The sequence below is a fragment of the Pseudorca crassidens genome, chromosome 6 (assembly GCF_039906515.1).
Source record: "Pseudorca crassidens isolate mPseCra1 chromosome 6, mPseCra1.hap1, whole genome shotgun sequence".
NCBI lineage: Eukaryota > Metazoa > Chordata > Mammalia > Artiodactyla > Delphinidae > Pseudorca > Pseudorca crassidens.
In genome coordinates this window covers 2,068,524-2,093,087 of record NC_090301.1, presented here as the reverse complement: position 1 = coordinate 2,093,087, position 24,564 = coordinate 2,068,524, and the positions used below count along the sequence as shown (strand labels likewise).

Here is a 24,564-nt window from a genome sequence, read left to right as displayed (position 1 = left end):
AAGAATCCGCCTGCCGATGCAGGGGACACGGGTTCGAGCCCTGGTCTGGGAAGATCCCACACGCCACGGAGCAACTAAGCCCGTGCGCCACAACTACTGAGCCTGCGCGTCTGGAGCCCGTGCTCCGCGATGGTAGAGGCCGCGACAGTGAGAGGCCCGTGCACCGCGATGAAGAGTGGCCCCCGCTCGCCGCAACTGGAGAAGCCCTCGCGCAGAAACGAGGACCCAACACAGCCAAAATACATAAATATGTACTGGTCAAGTGCCTGAAGTCCTAGTTTTACTCACGGGCACAGGCAGAGTAAATCACCATACAGTCACGACATCAAATCCCGACCCAGGGGAGAAATGCACGTCGTGACTTACTGACACGCGGGATTAACAGGGGGCCAGTGCGTTCACCTGAGCTCTGAGGTCTTGGGCAGAAAGGACCAGAGCCTGGGGACGTGAGAGTGGGTTCACTCGCTCCCCTTAGGTCCTGGGGGTATCGCTGCAAACGACAAACTACCAAAACAAAGGGGCCCAAATACACACGAGGGAGTGTTTGTTCAGCCACAGCCTGGGAGGGACACGGCACCCTGCGGGTGGAACGCCGAACCGCGTCCATCTTTTCGTGCGAGCCCCAGGCGCTCTGCCCGGCGCCGACATGGGGAATTCCGCCTAATTTTCAAAGGGGGAACGGCACCCAGAGGAGTCCCCTGGCTAAGATCCAGTTGGGTGTCTCCTGGAGGATAACAGACCAGGCTGGTGTTTGCACAAGCACGGCCGCAATGGAAAGAAAAAACTGGGGTCAAAGGGCAAATGTGCCACCTGAGAGGTGGGTCATCGCGTCTCCTCTCAGCCCAGGGGCGTCCTAGCAGCTGCCACCTGGTGTTGGGTGCTCACTGACGCCCTCAAAACAAAACAGCTTTGAAGAAGTTAAGGCTGAACACAGGTGAGGCTCACTATGCTTCTGGGGTGCTTTCTGGTTCTTAGTATCTTTTCAGCCCACGAGGAGTCTGCAAACACTCCTGCAAATGCTTAAGTCAAACCCAAAGTGGGGCTGCATGCCCCCTGCAGCTCCCAAGTGAAGACAGAGCTGCGGACCAGCCCTGAGGCTGGGGCGCCCAGAAGCACAGCCCCGGGAGGGACACCAGCCAGGCGGCTCCTGCCCCAGCTCCGCTTCTGGGGCCTGGGCCGTGGGGAGAGCCGCCTGGCGAGGGCGCCCACGCCGCCAACCCGCCGGCTCCGCCACGCACTCACTCTCTTTGCCTTTCTCCTTGTGCTTGAGCTGCTGCAGCTTCTGCTCCCGCTGCTGCTTCGCCAGCTCCTGCTCTTGGCGGTGTCTCTCCAGCTTCCGCTGATGCTCCAGCAGCTCCTGCTGGTGCTTCACGGCCAGCAGCTCCTGCTGTTGCTGCGGGCAGGGAGGGAGGAGACAGAGACGGTCAGAGCCTCGCCCCGAAGCAAGACGACAAGACAGACACACACGCGAGAAGGTCGGCAGAGGGCCAGCCCGTCCCCGCGCCGCTGTGGCCGTGGGGACCTCGCGCCCTGCGCACGGCCCGCATCTCCAAGGAGGTCCCCTCGTTCAGTCTGTCCAGGAAGCAGGGCTGCTCGGGGATGTCTCCTAACCACTCCACGCTAAATGCCAAAAATGAAAATAAAAATGACCGAATCGCTAGAAGAAAATACGCCTGAAGATTTGCACAATCTCATACGTTGGGAATGCCTTTTGGAGAATGACGCAAAAGCGTACGAAATGGTGTGGCAGCTTCGGGAAATTGTTTGGCCCATCCTTACGAGGCTAAACACGCACCCACGCGAGACCCAGCAACCCCACGCCCACGACTGACCCAAGAGACATGGAAACACATCTGCGCAAAGCCCTGCACGGGACTGTGCGTGGCAGCTGTGCGCACGGCAGCCCAGACCGACACACCCCAGACGTCCCTCAGACGTGAACCCAGCGGCAGAAGTGTGTGTCTGTACGTGAGAATCCCACCCGGCAATGAAAAAGAATAAACCGCCCATACGGGAAAAAACACGCATGGGCTGCAAGACAAGCGAAGCGAGCGGGTCCGGCGTTGACAGGGCTGTGGGATACGGGCCAGAGAAGAGTCAACATGCAAAGGGTCTATTCACACGAAGTTCTGGAACAGGAAATCCTAAGACGTGGTGATAAAAATCAGAAGAAGGCAGCTTCTTGGGTGAGGCAGGAAGATGAGGCAGGAGGGAGCTGTGTAGGGTGTGGACTGCCTGACAGAGACGGCATTTGCTCAGATGCTCAGGACTGTCGAAGCGCGGCGGACAGACACTCAAGGCCCGTGCGTTTCATCGTGTGTAAATGATATCACGTATTTTCAGAAATGACATAATTGACAACATAAAAAGTTACCTTCCTAATAAATACTGTAAACAAAATTAAAATGCAAAAGATGAACGAGGAAACCTCTGTGCAGTGTTCGCAGCACAGAGACGGCCGTGGTAAGTTACTAAGGCTACGGTAAGCAGCCCCTAAGAAGGTGAGCAAAAAGACCAAGAGATTCACCAAAAAGTGGTTCAAAATAAATGGGGGACAAGGGCTCAAGCTCACCAGCAATCAAATCCCGCTGTCACTTATCGCCCTGGAAAAGCTGAGAAAGAACGAGCCGGCCAGCGCGGACCAGGGCTGCGGGAAAGGCTCAATTACGCCGACACGCCGGACACCGGTTTTCCTCAAACCTCAACCAGCAAAAGCCCCCGGGGGGTGGTCTGTGCTGCCTCCTCCCGCCCCACGGCTCCTCCATCCCCGTGTCTTCCCCCTCGCTCTCTCTCTCGCTGTCTGTCTCTGTCCCCCTCTCTGCCCATCCCTCTCTCTCGCTGTCTCTGTCCCCCTCTCTGCCCATCCCTCTCTCTCGCTGTCTGTCTCTGTCCCCCTCTCTGCCCATCCCTCTCTCTCTCTCTCTCTCTCTCTCTCTCTCTCGCTGTCTCTGTCCCCCTCTCTGCCTACCCCTCGCTCTCCCTCTCAGTCTGTCTCTGTCCCCCCTCTGCCCATCCCTCTCTCTATCTCTCTCTCTCTCTCTCTTGCTGTCTGTCTCTGTCCCCCTCTCTGCCTACCCCTCGCTCTCCCTTTCAGTCTGTCTCTGTCCCCCTCTCTGCCCATCCCTCTCTCTCTCTCTCTCTCTTGCTGTCTGTCTCTGTCCCCCTCTCTGCCTATCCCTCTCTCCCTTTCAGTCTGTCTCTGTCCCCCTCTCTGCCTACCCCTCGCTCTCCCTCTGTCTCCCTGCACCTGCCCCTCGCTCTGCCTGTCTCCCCACCCCCGCCTGCCCCCGCTCTCCAGGGCTCTGGCCACGCGCACTTGCCACCATGGAAGGACCTGAGTGGGGTCAGCCTGGCTGCCCACACCCTCCACCCCGGCCACCTGCACGGAGCCGCCCTCGTCCACGGCACCTTCCAGGGGGCCCCCCGTGTCCCCCTCGCTGCTGGGCGGGGCGGGCCCACCCCCTCCCTGTCCCCGGGTGGAGGGACGGGCTGGGGGGGAGCCAGCAATCTGTCACCCAAGAGGCCCCGGGACTCTCCGTCGAGAACGCTTCACCGACGAGCGAGCTCCCTGTCATGGACCACGCGTGTGAGACACAGCACGACTGAAACAGCTTGTGGCCGCTCCCGGGGACCGCGGCAGACACCTCCCTGCGGCCCCGCTGGCCCACGTGGGAGCCTCCGCAGACGGCATGGCCGGCCTCCCGGCCCTGCTGCAGTGGAAGGGACCTGAGAGCAGGGCCCCTACGGAGCCTGGCGGGCTGGTCAGACCTGTGCCCACACGCGCAGCAGGGGACCCACGGCCCTGCCCACAAGCCCTGCCGCGAAGGGGAGGGGGTTCCTTTCCAGCTGGGACCACAGGGACAGAATGGCAGAGGGGTGGGTGCAGCTAAGCCCAAAACCCGCGCAGGAGGGAGGGAGAGGGAGGCGGCCGCGGACCACCCAGAGGAGCCAGTGTCTGGACCCCACGCAGCAGCTCGCACCTCCCGCGGGTGACTCTGCTCCTCTGTCGTTTCCCAGACTCTGCGTCATGCAGCAGGGCGTGCAGGGGCGTGGCCGCCAGGAGTGGGTACACCCAGCTCAGCACCCACCCGTGGCGTCCCTGCACACTGAGTGCCACTGCTGAGAGCTGTCTGTGGAAAACAAAATTACCTTCCCAAAACCCGGCTAATATATTTTGCTAATATATTTCAAAACAGTGATGTTTTCTTCTCTTTTAAAAGGAAAACCGAATGACACCACTGGGAAAGAAGAGTAAATGAGGTGGGGCTAAACCATGTCCCTTGTCATCATTAGTTTTCTTCCAGGAGGCAGTACTCAGAGCTGCACTACCTGCTCTTCTCAGAACAGGGTCGCACACCGAGGAAGGTGCCTCTGCCAGAAGTACTTGTTGATCCGTACGGATTCAGAGAATCCTGCCTGGGGGCCCCATGGCTGTGTCTGTGGGCAAAGGCCCCTAGCGGCTGTCACCAGGCCACTGCCCACCGCTCTGGGATTCCGCCCGCGTGGCCAGCCTCCAGAGGCGGACGACTCAGAGGGCTGCCTGGTCAGGAAGCCAAGGCCATGTCCTGAACAACGGATCTCGGAAGGAAGAACCTCGCCCCCGTGGCATTCCCTGCACCCCCAGATTGCCTTAGGTACAGCCCCAGGTTCCCTTTCAGCTGCTCAGTGCTCATTTAACGTGTAAAGGAGGCGCAGGCAGAAAGGTCTCACGATATTTACTTTTCACCCAGAGCCCAGAAGGAAAGTGAGGTCTCTCAGTTGTCATTACAAAGACACTAGAAACAACTACCCCAGACCCAAGGATTAAAGTTCACAGGAAGACAAAACTCCCAGAAAAACGATATCGTCATTGAGTGTTAATGAAAGGAGCAATTAGAAACCACAACTCTGATTCCCCAAAATGCCCCAGAGCACGACACTGCAGAAGCCTGGCACGGACAGTGCGGAGCCGGGACTGCTGTGGGGACACGGGGCTGCCACGGTGAAGTCCACGTCCACCTGGGACTGGAACCCGGAAGTTCTGTGCATCAAAGGCCCAACGGGCTTGCCGTGTAGGTTTTTCAAAGATGGTCAAGAAACTTCGAAGGCATCACGTGGCCCACGATCTGAGGGGAGTGCAGGGCAGACCCGCCGACCCTCGGAGGTCCCTTCTGATAGAGAGCATCCTCTCCTGGGTGCTGACCTCCAGGCTCACGTGCTACCTGGCCACGGTTTCTAGGGACCATTTGCGACTGAACTATTCTTCCCTATGGGATCCTCAAAACGGACCCATGTCCATCTTTATCTCACTGGACTCCTGGCTCAGCTCGAAGAGGCACTCTCACTTCAGTACATTCAGAATCACTCTTCCCTCTGGCCTCATGGCACACCAGCCTTATCAAAAGGTCCCCTGGATGTGTCATTCACGTTCCCACCCAAATCTGGATACTCAAATGCCTCAAAGACAAAAAGGCCAGCCATCAACATGCCGGTCAGCAAGAGGAAGGCCGGCATCACAGACACCCGGCACTCTGGACTCTGCGGAAGCTGCGGACTGGACATCGCCGTGTGCGCTGGGGGGAGGGGAGCATGAAGGGGGAGGGGAGAAGTGATGGGTGAAAGTGGTCAAGGGAGAGTCTGGCCGGCCTCCCCTTCCTCCGCCCTCACCACCCAGTCTCCATTCATGTGACACGCGTTTTCCTCCCAGGTGGGGTGTCTTGGAAGCTGCATCCCCTTGAGACCAGTGGCGGGTCCCCTCCGTCCGCAGGGCATCCTGGCTCCTTCCCTCCATGGGCTCACCACCACCGGGACACACTTCCTGTGGCGGCTCAGGGCTGACTGAACACTCAGGCTGTGTCTGACTCCGTCTTCTCTCTGCAGAGAGCAGGTCTGAGCGAGCCCGTAAGGGTACTGGGCCAGATCAAAGCCAGTGTATTTATCAGCAAGAGCCAGTGAGGAGGAATGAGATAAAAACCATGTTGCAAGCCAATGCAAGAGACGGTTTTCTTTGTAGAACAAACTTCTGCAGCTGCCACCTTTGGAAATACACAAAACGACCCTTCTCTTCTACAACTGCAGGCAGCCTACAGCACAGAGGGCACTGTCAAAGGTGAGCAGGACGCCTTACAAAGCACGGCACTCTCGTGTGCCACGAATGCTTGGTGGCAAAGGAAAAGCCGGGCCCAGCGTGGCAGCCCGAGTGGCCATCAATGCCCCCTGGGGCAGCAGGTCAAACAAGGCCATCCACCTGCCCGTAAACAACTTCCTAGAAACCCAGAGTGCCGGGTTTATGAGCAATTCCTGCCGTAAGCCCGTTAATAAGGCACAGACGGGCTCAGGGATGACGCAGGGCTTCTGGCTGCCACGCGCTTTCCCAGGTACCAGGCTTATGGCAAACTAAGTGCGTCCTGCAGGCTCATTAAAAGTTGCCTCAGGTGACCCGGAAGCCGGGGCCCCAGGTAACATCTCTCCAGCTACCTGGGACAGGTAATAAAGAGAGTAAACATGATGGCCTGGCTCCCAGGGCCATAAAACCAGGTTCCTTTCAATGTTATCCCTTTCCCTTCAAGGAAAAGAGTCACATGCTCAACTAAATAGCTCTTAGAGCTCTCTCCTGTCCATGGAGATGGCACAAATCACACCGACAGACTTTACACACACACACACACACACACACACACGTATAAAAATTCAGCCTCACTAGTAAAAAAGGACATGCAAATAAAAGAGTAGAAATCGTTTTTAGTTTTTGCCCATTAGACTGGAAATACCCTGCGAGACCTGGGAAAGGGACATCCAGGCTGAACACAGCTTTGGAAGGAGCAGGAACTCTTCTGGAGGGCGGCCCGGTGAGACGCTTTAGAATGTGTGATGTGCACACAGGCGTTTTCATCTGAAGCGATTTATTCTGAGGAGACCTGCCCGAAGGACGGGGCCTGCGGTCTGGTCCACAAGCAGGAACTGTGGGAGATGAGCCCCCGTCTCCCAGGATGGCACCTGGGACAGACGTGTCAGGACAGGTTCCCGCCGTGCAGTGCGGACGGGGAGGCTGCAGCGCCAGGGTCACAGAATTCAGCCCCGACTCTGGACTCTGTCTGCTTCGGAGCCGCAGCGGGGGTGGCATCCACGCCAGGAGCACCCCCAGCTCCTCGCCCACTCACAGCCCGTGGACCCACGGGCTCCTGGTGCCGGCAGGATGGACCCGTCTAAAACCCCGCCCGGCGCAGGGGTCCTTCACGGGGTGATGAGGATGGTTTGGAACCAGACAGCGGTGACGGTTGTACCATATTGTAAACGTGCTGAATGTCACTGAATTGTACACTTTAAAATGGTCACGTGATGAGCTTTATGTTATATGAATTTTACCACAATGAAAAAACTGAGTAAGGGAAAAACTAAGTATTTTCCATAAAGAAAAGGAAAAAAACGAGCAGCCACTTCTCTCTGGCTCCGTCGGGTCGGGAGGACCACAGCCCTGAGACTGAGGATGAGCAAGGTCCCCGTGTGTGTGCCCCGGGCCCTCGGGGTCCCTGGACGGCCGCTGGGGACGAAGGCGGAGCCTGGTTCTCCTCCACGCTCCCCGCGTCCTACCTGACGGGCCCCAGGAGGGAGCAGCCTGCGTCGGCAAAGGGAACGGGCAAACTCACCTGCGATGAAAATGACCAGAACCTGCTGAGCCCTAGAAAACTACAAAACAGCTCAGGTGGTGATTAAACTGTATCCAGCGCCGACCCTGCCAACAACCTCTTCTAGGAGAAAAAGGCCAGGTCTCTCCACACAGGACCCAGGAAAGGCCTTTTGTCCCTGGGGGAGTCACCTGCCCCGGAGTGCGGCTGCCTGATCTCACACCACAGGAAAGTGGTTACAGGCCTGGAGAGGGCGCCTACCATGCAACCCAAGGGAGACCCCAGCACAGGGAGCAGAGGCCCGGCTTTGCCTAGCTCTCCTGCAAGCCCTCACCCAGGGTCCAGCCTCAGCCACACAACCGCAGTCCATGGCGTGGGCAGGGCCCCTGGCGCACGTGCTGTCACAGACAGCTTTCCAAGATCCCAACATGGTTACAGAAGTTTTGGTCAATGCATGGAAACAAAAAGGGAGGAAACAATTATAATTTGCAGATGACATTACTGTCTACTTAGAGAACATGAAATAACCAATTACAAATTTCTTAGGACTAAGAAGAAAATTCTAGACATTGGTTGGCTAACAAATAATAATGAAACCAAGGGCTCTACACGGACAGTGACCAAGTAGAGAATAAAATGAAGAAACATTCTGTTCATAACAGGAGAAAATATATAAAATACCCAAGAATAATTAAATATAAAATCTACAGCCCTTATATGAAGCAAATAAGACAAGACTTTTCGTAAGGACAGAAGAAGCTTCAAATCACAGGTGGTAATTCCACATTCCCGGATTAGACAGTTAACAGTAGAAAGTTACTAGTACATGTCCTGCTGATTTATTAACTTGCGGCAACTTCAATTAAGCTTCCAGAGCAACTCTGGGGGACGTTATGAGAAAGGGTTCTGATGCTCACCTGGAAAAATGAAAGCTCACCCGGAGACAAGCCGAGGGAATTAAAAATGAAGAACAAATGTGTGGGGAGTGGAGACCTGCACGGCCGGATCCTGAAACACCAGCACAGGCTCCTGCTGACACAGGGTGGGGCCGGTACGAGGAACAGAGGGGGCCGGAGGCAGACTCGGCCAGATAAACACGTGCTGATTATGGGACAGAGCTGGCATTTTTTACATCGTTTAGAAAACTGCTTTGCTTTGTGAAGGAGGCGAGGCCAAGCAGATAACGGACAAAATATAATGGACGTTGAAATAACGCCAGTTTATAAAGAACACTCATACACTGATGAGAAAAAGGCAAGCACTGCAACAGAAAAACAGCAAAGAAAACGATAATTGGTAGAAGAAATGCAGACAGAATCAAAATAGAACAAGTTCCACGAATGCATCAGACTGCGGGGTCAGCCCTGGCCCCTCTCCTCTGGGAGGGCAGTCACTGATCGGCCAGCCCGCTGGGTGCGGACCGTGGAAGAGGGAAAAGGCGGGGGCGGGTAGCGACCCGCGCAGCAGGCTGTGGGTGGGAGGGAGGGTGCCCTGCAGCGCCCCGCAGAGGCAGCTACCACCTAGGACAGGTCAGCGAGTGCTGGCTGCATGGTTACTGCTGCTTTACTATTCTGCTCTCGGAGTAAGCAAGGGGTGTGTGTGTGTGAGAGACAGAGAGAGACAGGCAGACAGAGAGACACATGCATACCCAGGACCTGGTGTAGCTTTTGGAAAGAAACATGGCAAGAAATAAAAGCCACAGAAAAGGACTTATCCTGGGTCAGCAATACCATTTCTGTTTTGTTTAGACAAAGGCATATGATTCATGAACGAGGACACTAAAAACAGAAGAAAAACTGGAAATGACCTTAATGTTCAACTCTTCAACTATTAGCACTTATTTAAATTCATTGGGGTTCATTGTAAGACTACAATAAAACCGTTAAAATCATGCTTTTGAAGTGTATGTAATGGTAAAGGGAAACGTTAACAGTAAATAAAAACCACATGTCAGTATAATCCCAATTCCATAAAACTACAGATACACACACGCACAATGTACACAATACAAGGTTACGGGAATCCACTACAGAATGCAACAGCCGTCCTAGCCAACAGCGCTGGAATCACATCTTCCCTGTGATTTGCAATTATTCGATAATTAACGTTAATGACTGTGGCGATCAGAAAGAGATCATGATGAAAACATCCTTGTAAAAAACGACACTGTCTGGGACGCAAACAGCAGGGCCCTGCTCCTCTCTGGTACACAAGCCTTGGGGAGTCCGGGGGCCCGGGACCTTCCCCCTCCTCCTCCCGTTTACCTACACAGGTGTTCCTCCCGGGGTGCAGGAGGCTCCAGGGAGATCTGTGGGGAGGACGCTGTGAGCAAACGGTTAATGAGGAGGTCAGACGTGTGGGTGAGCGTGGCTGAGTGGACACAGCCATTCACTCCCACTCCTCCCGGAACCACGAAGAGGAACGGCACTTTTTAGGAGACATGGATTCACAGGAACAAAGCCTGCAGGAAGGACTGGAGAGCAGGTTTGTCATCAGAACTCTGGAGATGAGAGCCGGCAGCACCCCAGAGGCACAGCCCAGACGGCACGGTCAGCGTCGCGTTCTACTCCGAAGTGCTCACCACGTCTCCATCAGTGAAATGGAATACTCGATACATTCCCAATACAAAATTGTCAGTATTTACCAAACAGCAAAAAACCACATTTATGGAAACATCACTGCCGTGGACGGAGGTCAAGGGGCGGCATGCCCGAACCCAGAACCTTCAGAAGGTGGCCAAGGGATTCTGGCTTGCACAGAGGGCTCCCAGCGTGCAGACCCCCAGCCCTGTCCCCTTCCTCCTCTCTTCACGGTGCACCCCGACTTCTCACTGTCCCCCTACCCGAGCCCTCCTCATGTGCACCCGACTCTTGTCAGAATCACTGTTACCACGCCCTCTCCCGCCTTCCCTGGACTACGGTGAGGATCCCTCCTGGAGAAGATGACTGCGCTCCAGGCCGCGTCTGTCACAGCCCTGCAATATCTATTCCTCTGGGTGTATTCCCATACGAGCTCTCACCCTGGCCTTCAGACTTGCCTTGGCCAGCGAGGCAAGAGCATCCATGACTTACGGAGGCTTAAACCACTCTTGCCCTCTTGCTGAGCTTGGAACTCAGAAAGCAGCACATAATCCAGCTGCCAAGCACCAGACTGGAAGTGAGGCTACTGTAGTAAGCACTATATTTGGGGTAGTTTGTTATGCAGCCAAAGCTGACTGAGACACTCATGTAACAGATTCTTTGTGGTCTTATAAAACAGTGGCCATCACCACTCAAGCAGGAAGGACTTTGTGCTGGCTTATATGCTGTAATTGTTTTCCTTTTTGCAAAAAGCAAATATTTAAACCATTGATCCTGATCTAGAGGTATAACAGATTCATATTTCAGATACTTTGAAATGCAAAAATCATGTTACTACATCATTATACTTAAAGACAGTCTGCAGTACAAGACTGAAACTGTAGCCATGATCACCAGCGTTTGCCCACAGTGAGAAGAGCTTACAGGTTTCTCAAACTGTGGGACTGGATTTGCACTGGAACATAGGGAGCTCAGCCAATAGGAAGGGAGGAAATCGCTAACTCCAGGGAAAGCTAAGAGCTGTATCAGAGGTCATGAAGCCATGGCACGGTGTGTGTCGGCAACAGGCACCCACACAGACACAGGAATGGAGCCCCTGATGGTCCTTTAATCAGAAGGCTGGTCTCAGTATGTGAAGCATCCGAAAAGCGGCAGTGTATGGGGGGGGGGGGGGCGGGGATGGAGGGCGGCAGTGTGTGCGTGGGGGGGGGGCGGGGGAATGGAGGGCGAAGGCCTAGTCTCTCCAGCAAGCGGGAAGTAATCACCCCATGGGATCTTTAACGCAAGGACGAAGCAGACCATCTACAAACTTCTACTGGCAGAAGCCGGCAGAGACCTGGGCCTGGGGAGTCAGATGGGAGAGCAGGGAGGGCCAGCTTCTGCTTGTTCACACTGTACTACATTTCCATTAGAAACACTGGAAATAGGGATTCCCTTGATAACATTTTAAAACAATTTAAAATGACACACGACAAACCCCCAAAGCAGCAGATCTAGGTAATGCTACACTTGCCAGGTGATCACCTGGGCTATCCCAGCTGACATACATTTGCCAGGTGATCACCTGGGCTATCCCAGCTGACATACACTTGCCAGGTGATCACCTGGGCTATCCCAGCTGACATACATTTGCCAGGTGATCACCTGGGCTATCCCAGCTGACATACATTTGCCAGGTGATCACCTGGGCCATCCCAGCTGACATACATTTGCCAGGTGATCACCTGGGCCATCCCAGCTGACATACATTTGCCAGGTGATCACCTGGGCCATCCCAGCTGACATACATTTGCCAGGTGATCACCTGGGCTATCCCAGCTGACATACATTTGCCAGGTGATCACCTAGGCTACCCCAGCTGACATAAACACCCGGACACCACACTCTCTACTCTCACAGCCCTGGGCCTCAGTGATCATGCTGCCTGGACCCCATTCTGGGGAGAAGAAAACTAACTGTGCAGGACAGAAAGGGGAACGGGGCTCCCGAATCAGCCATGACCAACAAAGACACTGCGTCTAGTACAAGTGCAACACTGAGTGTCGAAACCCTAGGAAAGATCTTCTTTACCCAGGGTTAACAATTTTAGTTACATTTTAAAAATTATTCCCTTTTTAACTATAAAATCCTACTCAAATTCACTGATGATTTAATGACACTAATTCGACTGTGTGCTCCAGAAATCCGTCTGACAAACACCACTGGCAAATGTCACTAACAATATGATACCTTGTGAAGAGCGTAAATCATCAAAGCAGAAGCCGACTGATGGGACGATACAGTTACATCGTTTAAATGGCTTCAGACGAATGATCTCCATTTCAAGTGGAGAAACAACAAACGATTAGAATGCAGAGAGCATGTAACCTTGAGATGCTTCCTGAGCTGCGTCTCTGGGGCTCCCACCATCTCTGGGAGCACTCAGCCTGTTGGTCAGGGGGAGCTCGTCGGGGTACCCCTGACTTCCGAGCCCTCTCTGCACAGTCTGCAGGTGCTGACAGGAGGACCCAGGAGGCAGATTCTGTTCCTTTTCAAAGAGGTGACACAAACTCCTGGAACCCCAGATGAGGAGAGAAACTGGGGGTCAGGGAGAAAAAGCCCCCGCAGGCCGAGGCCCCAGGACAGTGGGAAGCCCGGTCTCACCCTGAGGGGGAAGCACCAACCGGGCTCAAGCAGGGATCCTAATGTTTCTTGCTGATTTGTGCAACCCCTCACACAAGAGAGGTCGCTGATGTCGCAATTTCTCATTTTTGTCTTGTAAAAGCTACAGACTCAACCAACACAGACACGAGAACATAAGCAACTAGCATCTTCCTTAACCCTGGTCAGCACAAAACCCACCATCGCCAGTTTCCGGTACAGTCTCTCAATCAGGGGCTGTTTGAGTGAGGACGACGGTGCGAGGGGGAGTGAAAACAGAGAGAGAAGTGCAAATCCCGAGTTCCTTCTTCAGCCAGGCGCCGTGCCGGGCCCGCAGATGCCAGAGGTGGGTGGCTGCCTGCTACCAGGTAGGCACGTGGATGGGTGACCTACGGCGGGGAGGGGCACACACAGGGCTCCACCTCCCAAGATGAAGGGCAGTGTGGGCCCCCTGGTCACCAGGAGCCCGATTAAAGGGGGACGTATCTGAGAGGACCGGAAAGACACAAGACTGCAGTGATCCTTCAGGCTTCTGAGATGAGATCAAGATACGGGGCAGTTGGGCTTCCCTGGTGGCGCAGTGGTTGAGAGTCCGCCTGCCGATGCAGGGGACACGGGTTCGTTACCCGATCCGGGAGGATCCCACATGCCGCGGAGCGGCTGGGCCCGTGAGCCATGGCCGCTGAGCCTGCACGTCCGGAGCCTGTGCTCCGCAATGGGAGAGGCCACAACAGTGAGAGGCCCGCGTACCACAAAAAAAAAAAAAAAAAAAAAAAAAAAAGATACGGGGCAGTGAGGGCCAAAGTCCAAAACGCCGGCTGGCGAGGAGGCGAGGAAGTCCGCTCTGCGTGGGCGAGCAGCGCTACTGGTCGGGAGAGAGCCAAGGATGAGCTTCTAAATTGCTTTTAGGGGTCACAGAAATGTGAGGCTGCAGCTTCAAAGACAAAAGGAAAGGGGCGGCCTGTGGGGGGCTTCTGTCAGTACTGAAAGGCAGGCACCTTGTCGGGCGCTGCTCAGAGCCAGACCCCTCGGGGCGGGGCCTCAGCGGGAAGCCCCAACCCCGTCCCGGCCCCCCCACCCCCACCCCTGCCGCATCCCCGTTTCCCCTGCACCGCACAGAGCAGCAGCAGTGAGCAAGGCGCTGGCTTCCCCACTGGCGCGGCAGGTCCAGGCTGCATCCCACAGCACATCCCACGGGGCTTCCCTCTCCTCCCAACAGCCAGGGGGAGCCGGCGCTTCACATCAGGGGAGCAAAGCGCATCGCGCTCGCTCCCACGGACCCTCGACCACTCCACCCCAAACTCTAGAGCGCTTATTAAACAGCAAAGGACCACGATGGCCGCGGGGGCGTCTCCACGGAGACAGGTGACCTCTCAGGCAGGAGGACTCGCTGGCTCAGAACGCTACAAGCAAAGCCATGAGGCCTGGACTTCCAGCAGCTCTGGACAGTGTTCTCTCCTTGGTTTGTCCACTGTCAACCTCAGAAGCCCCACGGGGTCAGGGCAAAAGGCAGCAGTGGCAGCAACAAAACTGCCAAGACCCACGGCCTCGGGTGCAGCTGTCAGCTGGCCAGAGGCAGAAACAGACAGTGCGCGGCTACTCTGCACGGCACCGGGCGCAGGCTAACGAGGAAGCCGAGGCCGGCCTCGGCGACGTCCCGCCGTAGGTGGTGTTGGTCTCCATGGAAAGGGCATCTCAGAAGCATGTGGGCTTTTAATTCTCCAGATCCCTGCTGTCCAATCCAGTAGCCACTAATCACATGTGGCTGCAATGCAGCTGGTCCAAACGGAGATGTGCTCCACGTGTCTCGTCTGCGACGGTTCACTAAGACTTAGCGTGAACGAAACCATTTATATGGATCACAGGTTGAAATAATATTTTAGAAATATGAGGTTAAATAGAATACATTAAAGTTAGTTTACCTGTGCAGCCAGGTTCCCAGTGACCCCAGAGATCCCTGCCTCCTGGTACTCACCCCTCGTCTGGGCCCCTCCTGGGAGGGCTGGTCGTATGACAGTAGAATAAGGGAGCAGGGTTGGGGGCTGTCACTTCCAAGATTTGGCCGGAAGACACCGAGGCCGCCTTCTTGGTCACCTGGATCTTGGGTGTCCACTTTGGGGAAGCTGCTGTTAGAGGCCCACGTGAGGAGGACCTGAGGCCTCCGGCCCACAACCACGGGAGTCAGCTGGGAAGTGGGTCCTGCAGCCCCACCCAGCCCTCAGATGAGCCCACAGCCTTGACTGGCAGCTCAGCAGCACCTCACGAGAGACCCTGAGGCACAGCCAGCAGTGAGGCTGCTCCTGGATTCCTGACGCCCGGAAGCCATCAGCTAGTTCACGTTGGTTATTTTACCCAGCTCAGAGCTTTTGGGTGATTGGTTACATAGCAATAAGTAACTTACACAAGCTGGTTTCTTTGGCTGTTTCAAGGTGGCTATGGAAAATGTAAAATTACCTATATAATTTTAGTATATACACATCTCTATTGGACAGCACTGCTCTCCACGTTCCCAAGTACAGTGAGCACGCGTTATGATCACAGATGTCATAACTGGTCCCTCAACCACATGACGTGACTTCTCTATGCATCACTAATGCGTGTTTCTTTCTAATAGGTTGACTTCTGAAGTCTGAGATCAGATTAAATACATGCAGAGAGTATGTACCAAAAAACAACCTATGTTAGTTTTCTTCTTATTCCATTTAAATTAAAAGTAAATATTAATATCTTTTTCAAATCATAAAGAGTCAGTGGGAAAAATGAAGAGTGGACAGACAAGTCCCAAGAAGAAAATAAAGATGATTGGCAAACACAGGTATTTCTTCTTGCCGGTAATGTTGCTATTTACGGACATACCTTATCTTTGTAGATGAAGTCAGATGATAAGCACTTCCCCTAATTTAAGCATGCTTCCACAGCCTGACTTTAAATGCTGTTCCCACCACTGGCCACATCTGCCCCAATTTACTCAACCAGTGCCCAAGCGCTGGACACGCAGGTGTTAACTGCACAGCAAGGAATAGGGCTGTGTGTCAATCTCAGTGCTACCGCTGGTTATCAGGGACGGTCCTCATTAGCACGGGGACCACGGGGCCACAAAGAGCGCGCGGGCTCTGAGGGCTCCCGGGGGCGGATGGCAGGCGACTTACTTTGATGTGCTCATGGAGCTGGGCTTCGTGCTGCCGGGACAGCTGCTCGTGCTGCCTCTGGAACTCGGCGATGAGGATCTGCCTCTGGAGCTGCTGCTTCTGCTTGAGGGCCAGGAGCTCCTGCTGCAGCTGCTGCTCCCGGATGCCGGGCTCCGTCGCGGGCAGCGGAAACTGGTGGTCCAGGCGCAGGTCCATGGGCACCGCCGGGGGGGCCACTGGCAAAGGCAGCGCCGAGGCCACATCCACTGCGGGACAGAGCACAGCACAGAGCGCCGGTCACCTTGGAGCCCCCAGCCCCGCCCACCCTCGCAGAGAGCCGCCGCCAACAGTCGGGGTGCCCACACGCTGAGGGCCACTGTACGCTTTGGACGCCTCTGCACCCCCTCCCTCAACAGGCTCAAAAGGCACGACCCGGAGGCCTTTGAGGTTTCTATCCCTCGGGCCCAAATCAGTGGACGTTTGGACCAGGACACACACTCCTGCAAACTCTCTTCCCTCCACCCGACCCTCCGCGAAGGGGCCCCTGCTCTCTCAAAGGACCTTGCTGCAGCCCCAGCAGCCTTTTCTGACATCCTTTTTGAAAGTCGACGAAGAGAAAAGGCAAGAAAAAGGCTCTAAAGAGCCCTGAACACCCGTAAGTAGAGAGGCAAACTGCCCATGCTTTTCTTCTCCTTTTCACAAAGACACAGAAGAGTTGTATGCAGGGACCACAGGACAGTGTGTGCCACTTAAGTGGTCCAGACGGACGCTCCGGACGGGGAGAGCGTTTCCATGGTGAAGCGAGCGCCCTCTGGAAAACAGGTTTACCGGCTGCAGCCAATAAAACGCTCCCCCGGCTCGCCCGCACCGCTTGCGCATCAGGGTTACGTGCTTCTGCGCTGTGCCAGGAAACGGACTGTCTTCACTGCACTGATGTATGGCCGAGAAAGAGCCACAAGTGACTCTGATTAGAAACAGAAGCTGAATCGATCCTAAGGCTTACAAATCAATACCAAATTAAAGTGAGAAAAAGAACGCAGAAAGCGAGCCTTAAATTACGGACCTCACAAAATAACCCGACGTGGGTGCTCCTACCGTGACAGGACAGCGTGTGAAAGGCCGAGGGGCGCCAGCGGGGAGCCCCTTACTTCCTGCGAGGCTCCTGTGCTGCTTCCCCTCCTCGAAGGTGAGCGCCCCGGGCGCTGCTCGTAGAGAGAGGAGGGAAGACAGCCCAGCACCGAGGCCCATGGTCCCTGTCCCTTCCAAAAAGCCCCCCTCACAACTTGCTCTGGGCTCACGCAATGGCACAGACCAGACCCGGGGACCGGAGGCTGGGGCCTCGCCCTCCGGGGGGCTCAGGGCTCCAGTGGGAGCCCAGACTCAACACCCACGGGCCCCGCCAATGCCAGCCCCTCACCACCTGGCACGGGGCCTCATCCTAGCACCTCTGCCTAGACCCTCTGAAGGTCAGGCCTTGCGACAGACACACCTGGCCTCGTCCTGGGGGCTCCCTAAGTGAGCGTGGGCCACTCACAGGCCGGACATAACCCAGTCCCTCAGGAAGTCTGTGCCCCACAGTCCACAGATTCTGGAAAAACAGCCCATAAGTGGAACCACCCCTCAGGAGAGGGCATTACTGTGGTCACTGCCAGGCGGCAGGTCCCATGCCAACCATCCTTCTGATGAGTGAGGCGAGGTGGGGCGAGGCCCAGGCGAAGCCCTGGGTTCTAACCCCCGAGCTGACTCCCTGAGCCCTGGAGTCCTGGACTAGAACGTGGCCTCACACCTGCAGGGCCGCTCACCTTGGAAGAGTGCAGGGCGCTGCCTGGGGCAGAGCGGGGCCCTGGCTCTGGGGCTGAAGTCACTGTCTCTCCCACCCCCGGGACCAAGCCCTGGCCTCCACCCCAGGCCCCCAGAGCCTGGAGCAGCTTCCATGCAAGGAATGCCTGGGACCTGGCCACAGGGAATGGAGAAAAATCCTCAATATTCAAGCAGTTTCAGAAAATATTTAATTCTCCTCTTTGAAGCCCTAACAAGCCTGGGATAAATACCAGCTGACTGTTTTTCTTCGGTTTCTTCCCCCAACTTTTTAAATGTATGTATTTCTTTTTTTCTAGTGGGGGATGAGGCTTGATGTGTGGCGAGGTCTTTATTTGATATTTACGTGAGAAAAATCTGCACAAATGAACTGTTTCGGTGAACAGGCCTGAGGACCGGTGGATCCCACCAACCTCCACTGCACACCAGCTGGTAAAGACTGGCTTTTATTAATTTCCTTTTTCTTTTTTTTTTTTGATCATTTTTATCATGTAATATAAGAAAATGGAAAAAGAGTGCAAACAACACCAGTTGTATAAAACCTCAATCAATATTTTCCCCCATTTGCTTCAGACGTTCTTTTAAGGAACAGAATACTATGGAGGGCGAGGAGGAGGGCTCAGGAAAGAGACTTAGAGAAAAGAGAAAGTGACCTGACGTCTTAAAGGAAATTCAGTTCGTGTTTTTCCTCCTCCGGCGGGGAGAGGTGGTGCGCATCCCCTGCTCTCACTGATGACAGGACTGCACGCTTCCTGAGAAACACTGTAACTGTGAACGATGGCAGGTTTTTCCAGCTCCCTTTCTGCATCCACAGACGGGCTCAAGAAGTTTTTCTATTAACCGGTTAACCTGCCCAGTTCCTTCATGGATTACAGGTGAGTTACTTAGCAGACCTCCTCAGGTTAGTTGGCCTTTGCTTTCTTTTTTTTTTGGTCTGCGTTGGGTCTTTATTGCTACGTGTGGGCTTTTCTCTCTAGTTGTGGCGACCGGGGGCTACTCTTTGCTGCCGTGCGCAGGCTTCTCACTGTGGTGGCTTCTCTTGTTGCGGAGCACGGGCTCAAGACCCGTGGGCTCAGTAGTTGGGGCACACGGGCCCCAGAAGTTGGGGCACATGAGCTCAGTAGTTGCGGCGTGTGGGCTCTAGGGCGTGCGGGCTTCAGTAGTTGTGGCGTGCTGGCTCAGTAGCTGTGGCTCACAGGCTCTAGAGCACGGGCTCAGTAGTTGTGGCACATGGGCTTAGTGGCTCCGCGGCATGTGGGATCTTCCCGGACCAGGGCTCGAACCCGTGTCCCCTGCACTGGCAGGTGGATCCGTAACCACTGCGCCACCAGGGAAGTCCCAGTTGGCCTTTGCTGTCTAAGGATAAACCCGACTCTTGGTCTTCCTGGGTCACACACACACACACACACACACACACGAGTCGCTGATGCCTTCAGCCTGCGACCGTTGCATTGCGCACATTTGAATCCACAGCCGCAGGTGAGACTGGCCTGCGGCGTCTCTTACACTCTGCTTGTCTGGCCAGGGAGCGGAGTTTTAGCTTAAGGAGACAACCAGAGAGTCTGTGAGGTGGCCATATGGCCTGCATTTTGTGGCGGTGTCATCTCACTTGCCCTGACAGCAGGGGTGGCCAGACGTGGTCCCCGCTCATGTGACGTGCCAAGGTGACCTAAGACACTATGTAGGAAAAAGGCCATCCCCACGAGGCTGGGCAGAAGACGACCCATCCACCACGCACTGTCGCACACACTCTCCCTACTTCTAATTCTTCCTAGGCGGGGTCAGGAGGACCACTAGAAATGTCTAGTAGTTATAACGTCTTCAGAAACTGAACACAGGGCTTCCCTGCTGGCGCAGTGGTTGGGAGTCCGCCTGCCGATGCGGGGGACGCGGGTTCGTGCCCCGGTCTGGGAGGATCCCACGTGCCACAGAGCGGCTGGGCCCGTGAGCCATGGCCGCTGGGCCTGCGCGTCCGGAGCCTGTGCTCCGCAACGGGAGAGGCCACAACAGTGAGAGGCCCGCGTACCGCAAAAAAAAAAAAAAAAAAAACTGAACATAAAACAACTTTAAGGGATCCTTTTTATTGACTCCAAAAGTAAGATGGGCCAAACGTTTCTAAGTGTGCGTTCACGTACTGCGGAAACACTCCTGCTCTGTGCTGGGCACTGGCCTGTGGCAGGTCTGATGTGAAGACAGGCAGGAGGGGGCAGTGGGGCCGATGGAAGGCCTGGGGAAGGGTTCACACCTTCCCCAGGTGTGAGGACGGGGCTGCGTCTCTGAGGCGGGAGGGGCGCTGGGGGTGAAAGAGGTGGGGCGGTGGCCGCAGGGGCAGCGCGGGAGGACTCGCGGAGGGCTGGGCAGGGCCAGGCCCTGGGATGGGGGCAGGGCGGGGAGGGGCGCCACAGCCACCGCCCGCCAGCTGAGCCTCGCTTTGTTTACTGCACCTTTCCTCCGCCTCCTCTGTGCCTGGAGGCGCAGGGGACCTTAGAAGGAACCGCCCCCGGTCATGCCACAGACACCGGAGCGGATGCACCCTGGGGGTGGGCGCGCAGGCTGGCGAGGAGACCCCCCACCCCGGCCAGCCCCTTCTGCCTGCAGTGAACACACAGAAGGGAACAGGGGGGCACGGGGGGCATGTGCTGTCCTCGGCCCAAGGCATCCCTGTTCTCACCACGTTCCCTCCACAGTTACTGTGAGAAAGGGATGCAGGTCCTGCCTGGGTTGACCCTTCTGAGGTTTCACATGAAACTTCATTGCTCTGCTAGAGAAAGTCAAACGCAGAGCAAAGAGAACGCAAAGCTAGACATCCCCTCCGTCAGACGCACCGCGACCAGCTCCCGCCATTTCTTCACCTCTGAAAACAGCACTGCGTTTACAGACACGCAAACCAACACTGCAACTTACACGAGGCCGGGGGGCCCAGGCAGGGTCCTCCTCCCGCTTCGTGCGCCCAGCCTCGGGAAGCCAGGCGGGTGGGGAAGTGGCCGCGCGGTCCCCAGGCCTGGCCTGAGCGCCAGCTGCGGCATCAGACCCACAGTCCCCATTCATTCCCGTCGCTGGCGGGTGCGTCAAACATGACTCGGACTATTTCTGTATCAAAAACTCTCTGAAATGCCATGAGTTCCCAACAGAAGCTGCTGGTGCTTTTGACCCAAAGAGCCCTGAAGAAACAATGAAAGCTTCTCTACTTAAAGAATGCAGCATCAAGACAAAAAAGCCTGTATTCTCATGAATATTTTATGGCAGAGTAGAAAATTGCTTTTATAGGTTGCGCCTTGAGAAACATATTAATACAGTCAGACTCATGACGTTAGTAGAAGCACAAAGGCCATATTCAGAGTTTCAAGTAAGAAATGGCCAAGCCCGGGCCGTGAGTTATAAGTTCTCAATCAGAAATAGAAAAAATCTGCTAGTCTCTATTTTTTTTAAATAAATGATCAGAAAAAAGGAAGGACACTGTAATTTTCCATTACATGGGTTGGGTCCTCTTTTCATAACACCATTTCATGTCATCATATAGACAGGAAAGAAAGAGAAGGACTATTCTTGAGAAAACAGGGCCGACGTTTAGGGTCTGTTCAAGTAAAGAACGACTCATTCAAATCTAGGGGACAATAAAAGATATTTCATCCACGGAGCCACGGTTTCCCCTTACCATGACGTTTGTCTGTGTGTGTGGTTAGGGAGAGAAAAGACTGCAGGGGGCGGCGGAGGAAGGGAAAGAAAGGGATGGGTATATAGGAAACGTAGAACTGAGTTCAAAATATTTTCATCTTTTATGGTGAAATGTGTCACACACCCTGGAGAACAGAAGGTTAAGGGTGACACAGTCACCCCCCCACCTCAACCAGAACCAGAGCATCGCCCTCCGTGCCCCACACGTCACACGCCTGTGCCCCCAGCAACGTTCTGACTTCGTTCAGCATCCCTGCTTTTCTTTCTGGTTATAACATCTACAGATGTATCCCTAAACATGTGTCCTCCACGTGACCGCGGTGAGTGCAGGAGCAGTGGGATGGGAGGTGACAAAGGTTCCCAGGAAAAGACAGAGTCGCAGTTCAGGCTGCCTTCAGCTTCTAGGACAGGTGACAAAAAAGAGCTCTGTCCGGGAGAGGTCAAGAGTGACCCCCGGGAAACCAAGGGCCACCCCCAGTGCAGCACCCGGTGGGGCCGTCTGCGGGCCAGCACTGCCCTGTGTCCTGCCGCTGCTCCACCCAGGCTGTCCTCCAGGTGAGAGGCTCGCAGGAGGCCCCACGGAGAGACCTGCCTCGCCTGGTAAGTAAGGTCCGCACAGGTCAGCCCCCTTCCCACACCCGCCCCAGCGGCTGCTGAGCTCTGGTCCAGCCGGGCGGCCCAGAATCTCCTGCAGAGCCGCCCTCTGAGGCCGGCCCCCTCCCCCTCCCTGGGATCCATCCCACTGGTCTCTGTCCCAGAGTCGATCACCTGATCCCTTTACCCCCCTCTTCATTCTTCTTTCTCAGTTCATTCTTTTTCTACAGGAACTCAGGCTCCAAGAGGCACGTGAGGTTTCACGTCCGAAGATGCCCTTACTTCCCTGTCAACGTTATCAGTACCTGGGCTGTGTACAGAATTGCAGCCCGGAAGTCACCTTCTCCAGGGCGGTGAAGGCAGCGATCCACGGCCTTGCTCTCAACACTGTCATGAGAAAAGCACGGAGCGGCTCTGGCTCTGGACCCTTTGTGCTTGCCCTTTCCTCTGGATGTTCAGAAGCCCTTCTCCCTGTCCCCAGTGTTCTGAGATTTGAGAAGCAGGCGGCCTGGTGAGGCTCTTCCCTCCTCCGCCGTGGGGGGCATGCAGCTGGCCTGCTCAGTTTCTCCAGTCGCGGGGAATTTCCCTGAGTTACTGGGTTGGGCAGAAAGTTTGTCTGGGTTTTTCCGTAAGATGTTACGGCTGTTTTGCTCATCTCCTTGTTTCTGTTTCCCCTTCCGAAACTTCCTGGGTGGTAAACCTCCTGGAGCGATGCTCTGATTCTCTCTTTCACTCTCTCCATTTTCCTTTTCTGTGTCTAGCGCTCAGCTTTACTCGAGATTTCCTTAAATGTCTGCTCTAAGCTTTTCACCGAGTTTTGCATATTTTCTGCAGATGTGTCCCTGAGTACGAGTGGAGGCATGAACCCTAGCTGGAAGCTGCGAGCAGAGAGGGGTTCTCAACGCTGAGCTTCGCTGGACGGTGTGGGGAGCTGGCCTTAGTCAGGACGCACCAGGCACCCTGGTTCGAGGCTCAGGTGCCCAGCACAGCGGGGCGTCTGCTTCTCTGCCAGCCTGCGTTCCACCTGGCCCAGCCCCCTTTTGCTCCTGTCCCGGAGGGCAGGACGTGGGGCTGCTCTTCGAGGATGCTGTGGCATCTATCCCCCGGGGCTCTTGGTTGCACTGACAGGAGGCTCGGAATCTGGCTTTTTCTGCCCAAACTGCCAAATCGGTTAAGACTTATGGCTCTCCTTTCCAACTTTCGGACTGTTGGTGATGTTGTTTCCTTTTCTGTTCCCCCAACTTTGTGAGCTGATAACATCTCTCTGGAATATATATTTTTATGTTTTAGGGAAAAATTTCAAAAACACACAAAGGCAGAGAGAACAGTATAATCAACTCCCAAGGATCCATCAGCCACCTGCCACCTCATGGCCAACCTTTTCTTCTCACACCCACCAGCTGCACTTCCTTCTAGATCATCCGGAAGCCTACCAGCCAGCCCAGCATGTTATCCATAAGGCCTTCGGTATCTCTAAATGACCTCTTAAAAAACAGTCGAGGGCTTCCCTGGTGGCGCAGTGGTTGGGAGTCCGCCTGCCGATGCAGGGGACACAGGTTCGTGCCCCGGTCCGGAAAGATCCCACATGCCGCAGAACAGCTAAACCCGTGAGCCATGGCCGCTGAGCCTGCGCGTCCGGAGCCTGTGCTCCGCAACGGGAGAGGCCACAGCAGTGAGAGGCCCGCGTACCGCAAAACAACAAAACAAAACAAAACAAAACAAAACAAACACACAGTGGAATACCATCAACCTACCCAGAACAAATTAACAACTCCACGACATTATCAAATAGCCAGAAGGTATTCCCATTTTTTCAGAGAGTCTCATACACATTTTTGAAACTTTATTCAAATCAAAACCCAATTAAGGTCCATTCACTGCAACTGGCTGACATACCCTTTGAATTCTTTTTAATCTAAAGGTCCCCCACCTTCTCCCTCACCCCTGCACCCTCCAGGTGATGGGCTGAAGACACTGGTCACCCGTCCTGTGCTGACTGAGCCTGATGTGTAGATTCCCTGGGAGCTGGAAGGGGGTCTGAAGGCCCAGAGGATGCAGCTCTGGTTGCTGTCAGGGCCGCCTCCCTGGAGAGGTCCTGTGCCCCTCGGGCTCCTGTGTTATCGGCAGCTAACGTGCTCACCGATGATGTCTTCATTGTTGTAAACAGGGCTTTTCTAGCTCCAACCACCCCTCTTGATTTGCTAGCTACATTACTTCTATAGTGAGAAAGGGTCCCAAGTCAACTAGCTTGTTATTCTCACAAAGGGTTTTTAGAAGAAAGGCAGGGCGAGCGCTTGATTCTCTTCCTTTATTTGTCAATTTTTAAAAAGAACAAGCTGGCCCTGTAGCATGCTCCACGTGTGATCAGAGAGGAGGGTTTTGGTTCTCGGGACCATGGCGAACTAAGTCTCTGTATTCCTGTCCTAAGGCTGCCGTGTCACTGTGAGTCCACAGGCCGCCCGGGAGCAGCTCTCTGTGCAGCTGAGACAAGGTGTCCCGGGCTCTCCCTGCACTTCCTGGGCCACA

General features: G+C 55.0%; 1 protein-coding gene across 4 annotated transcripts in view; it reads right to left on the bottom strand.

Annotated features, from left to right (window-relative positions):
• HDAC4 (histone deacetylase 4) overlaps positions 1-24,564 on the bottom strand; it is a 255,996-nt gene that overhangs the window by 95,089 nt on the left and 136,343 nt on the right. For 3 of the 4 annotated variants that reach the window (XM_067740021.1, XM_067740022.1, XM_067740023.1), the window contains 2 exons: positions 15,973-16,217; positions 1,243-1,393 (listed from right to left, as the gene is read on the bottom strand). In XM_067740021.1, coding sequence (XP_067596122.1) covers positions 1,243-1,393; positions 15,973-16,217 — 396 coding nt within the window. The remainder of the gene's footprint in view (positions 1-1,242; positions 1,394-15,972; positions 16,218-24,564) is intronic. The other variant, XM_067740024.1, reaches the window with a different exon arrangement.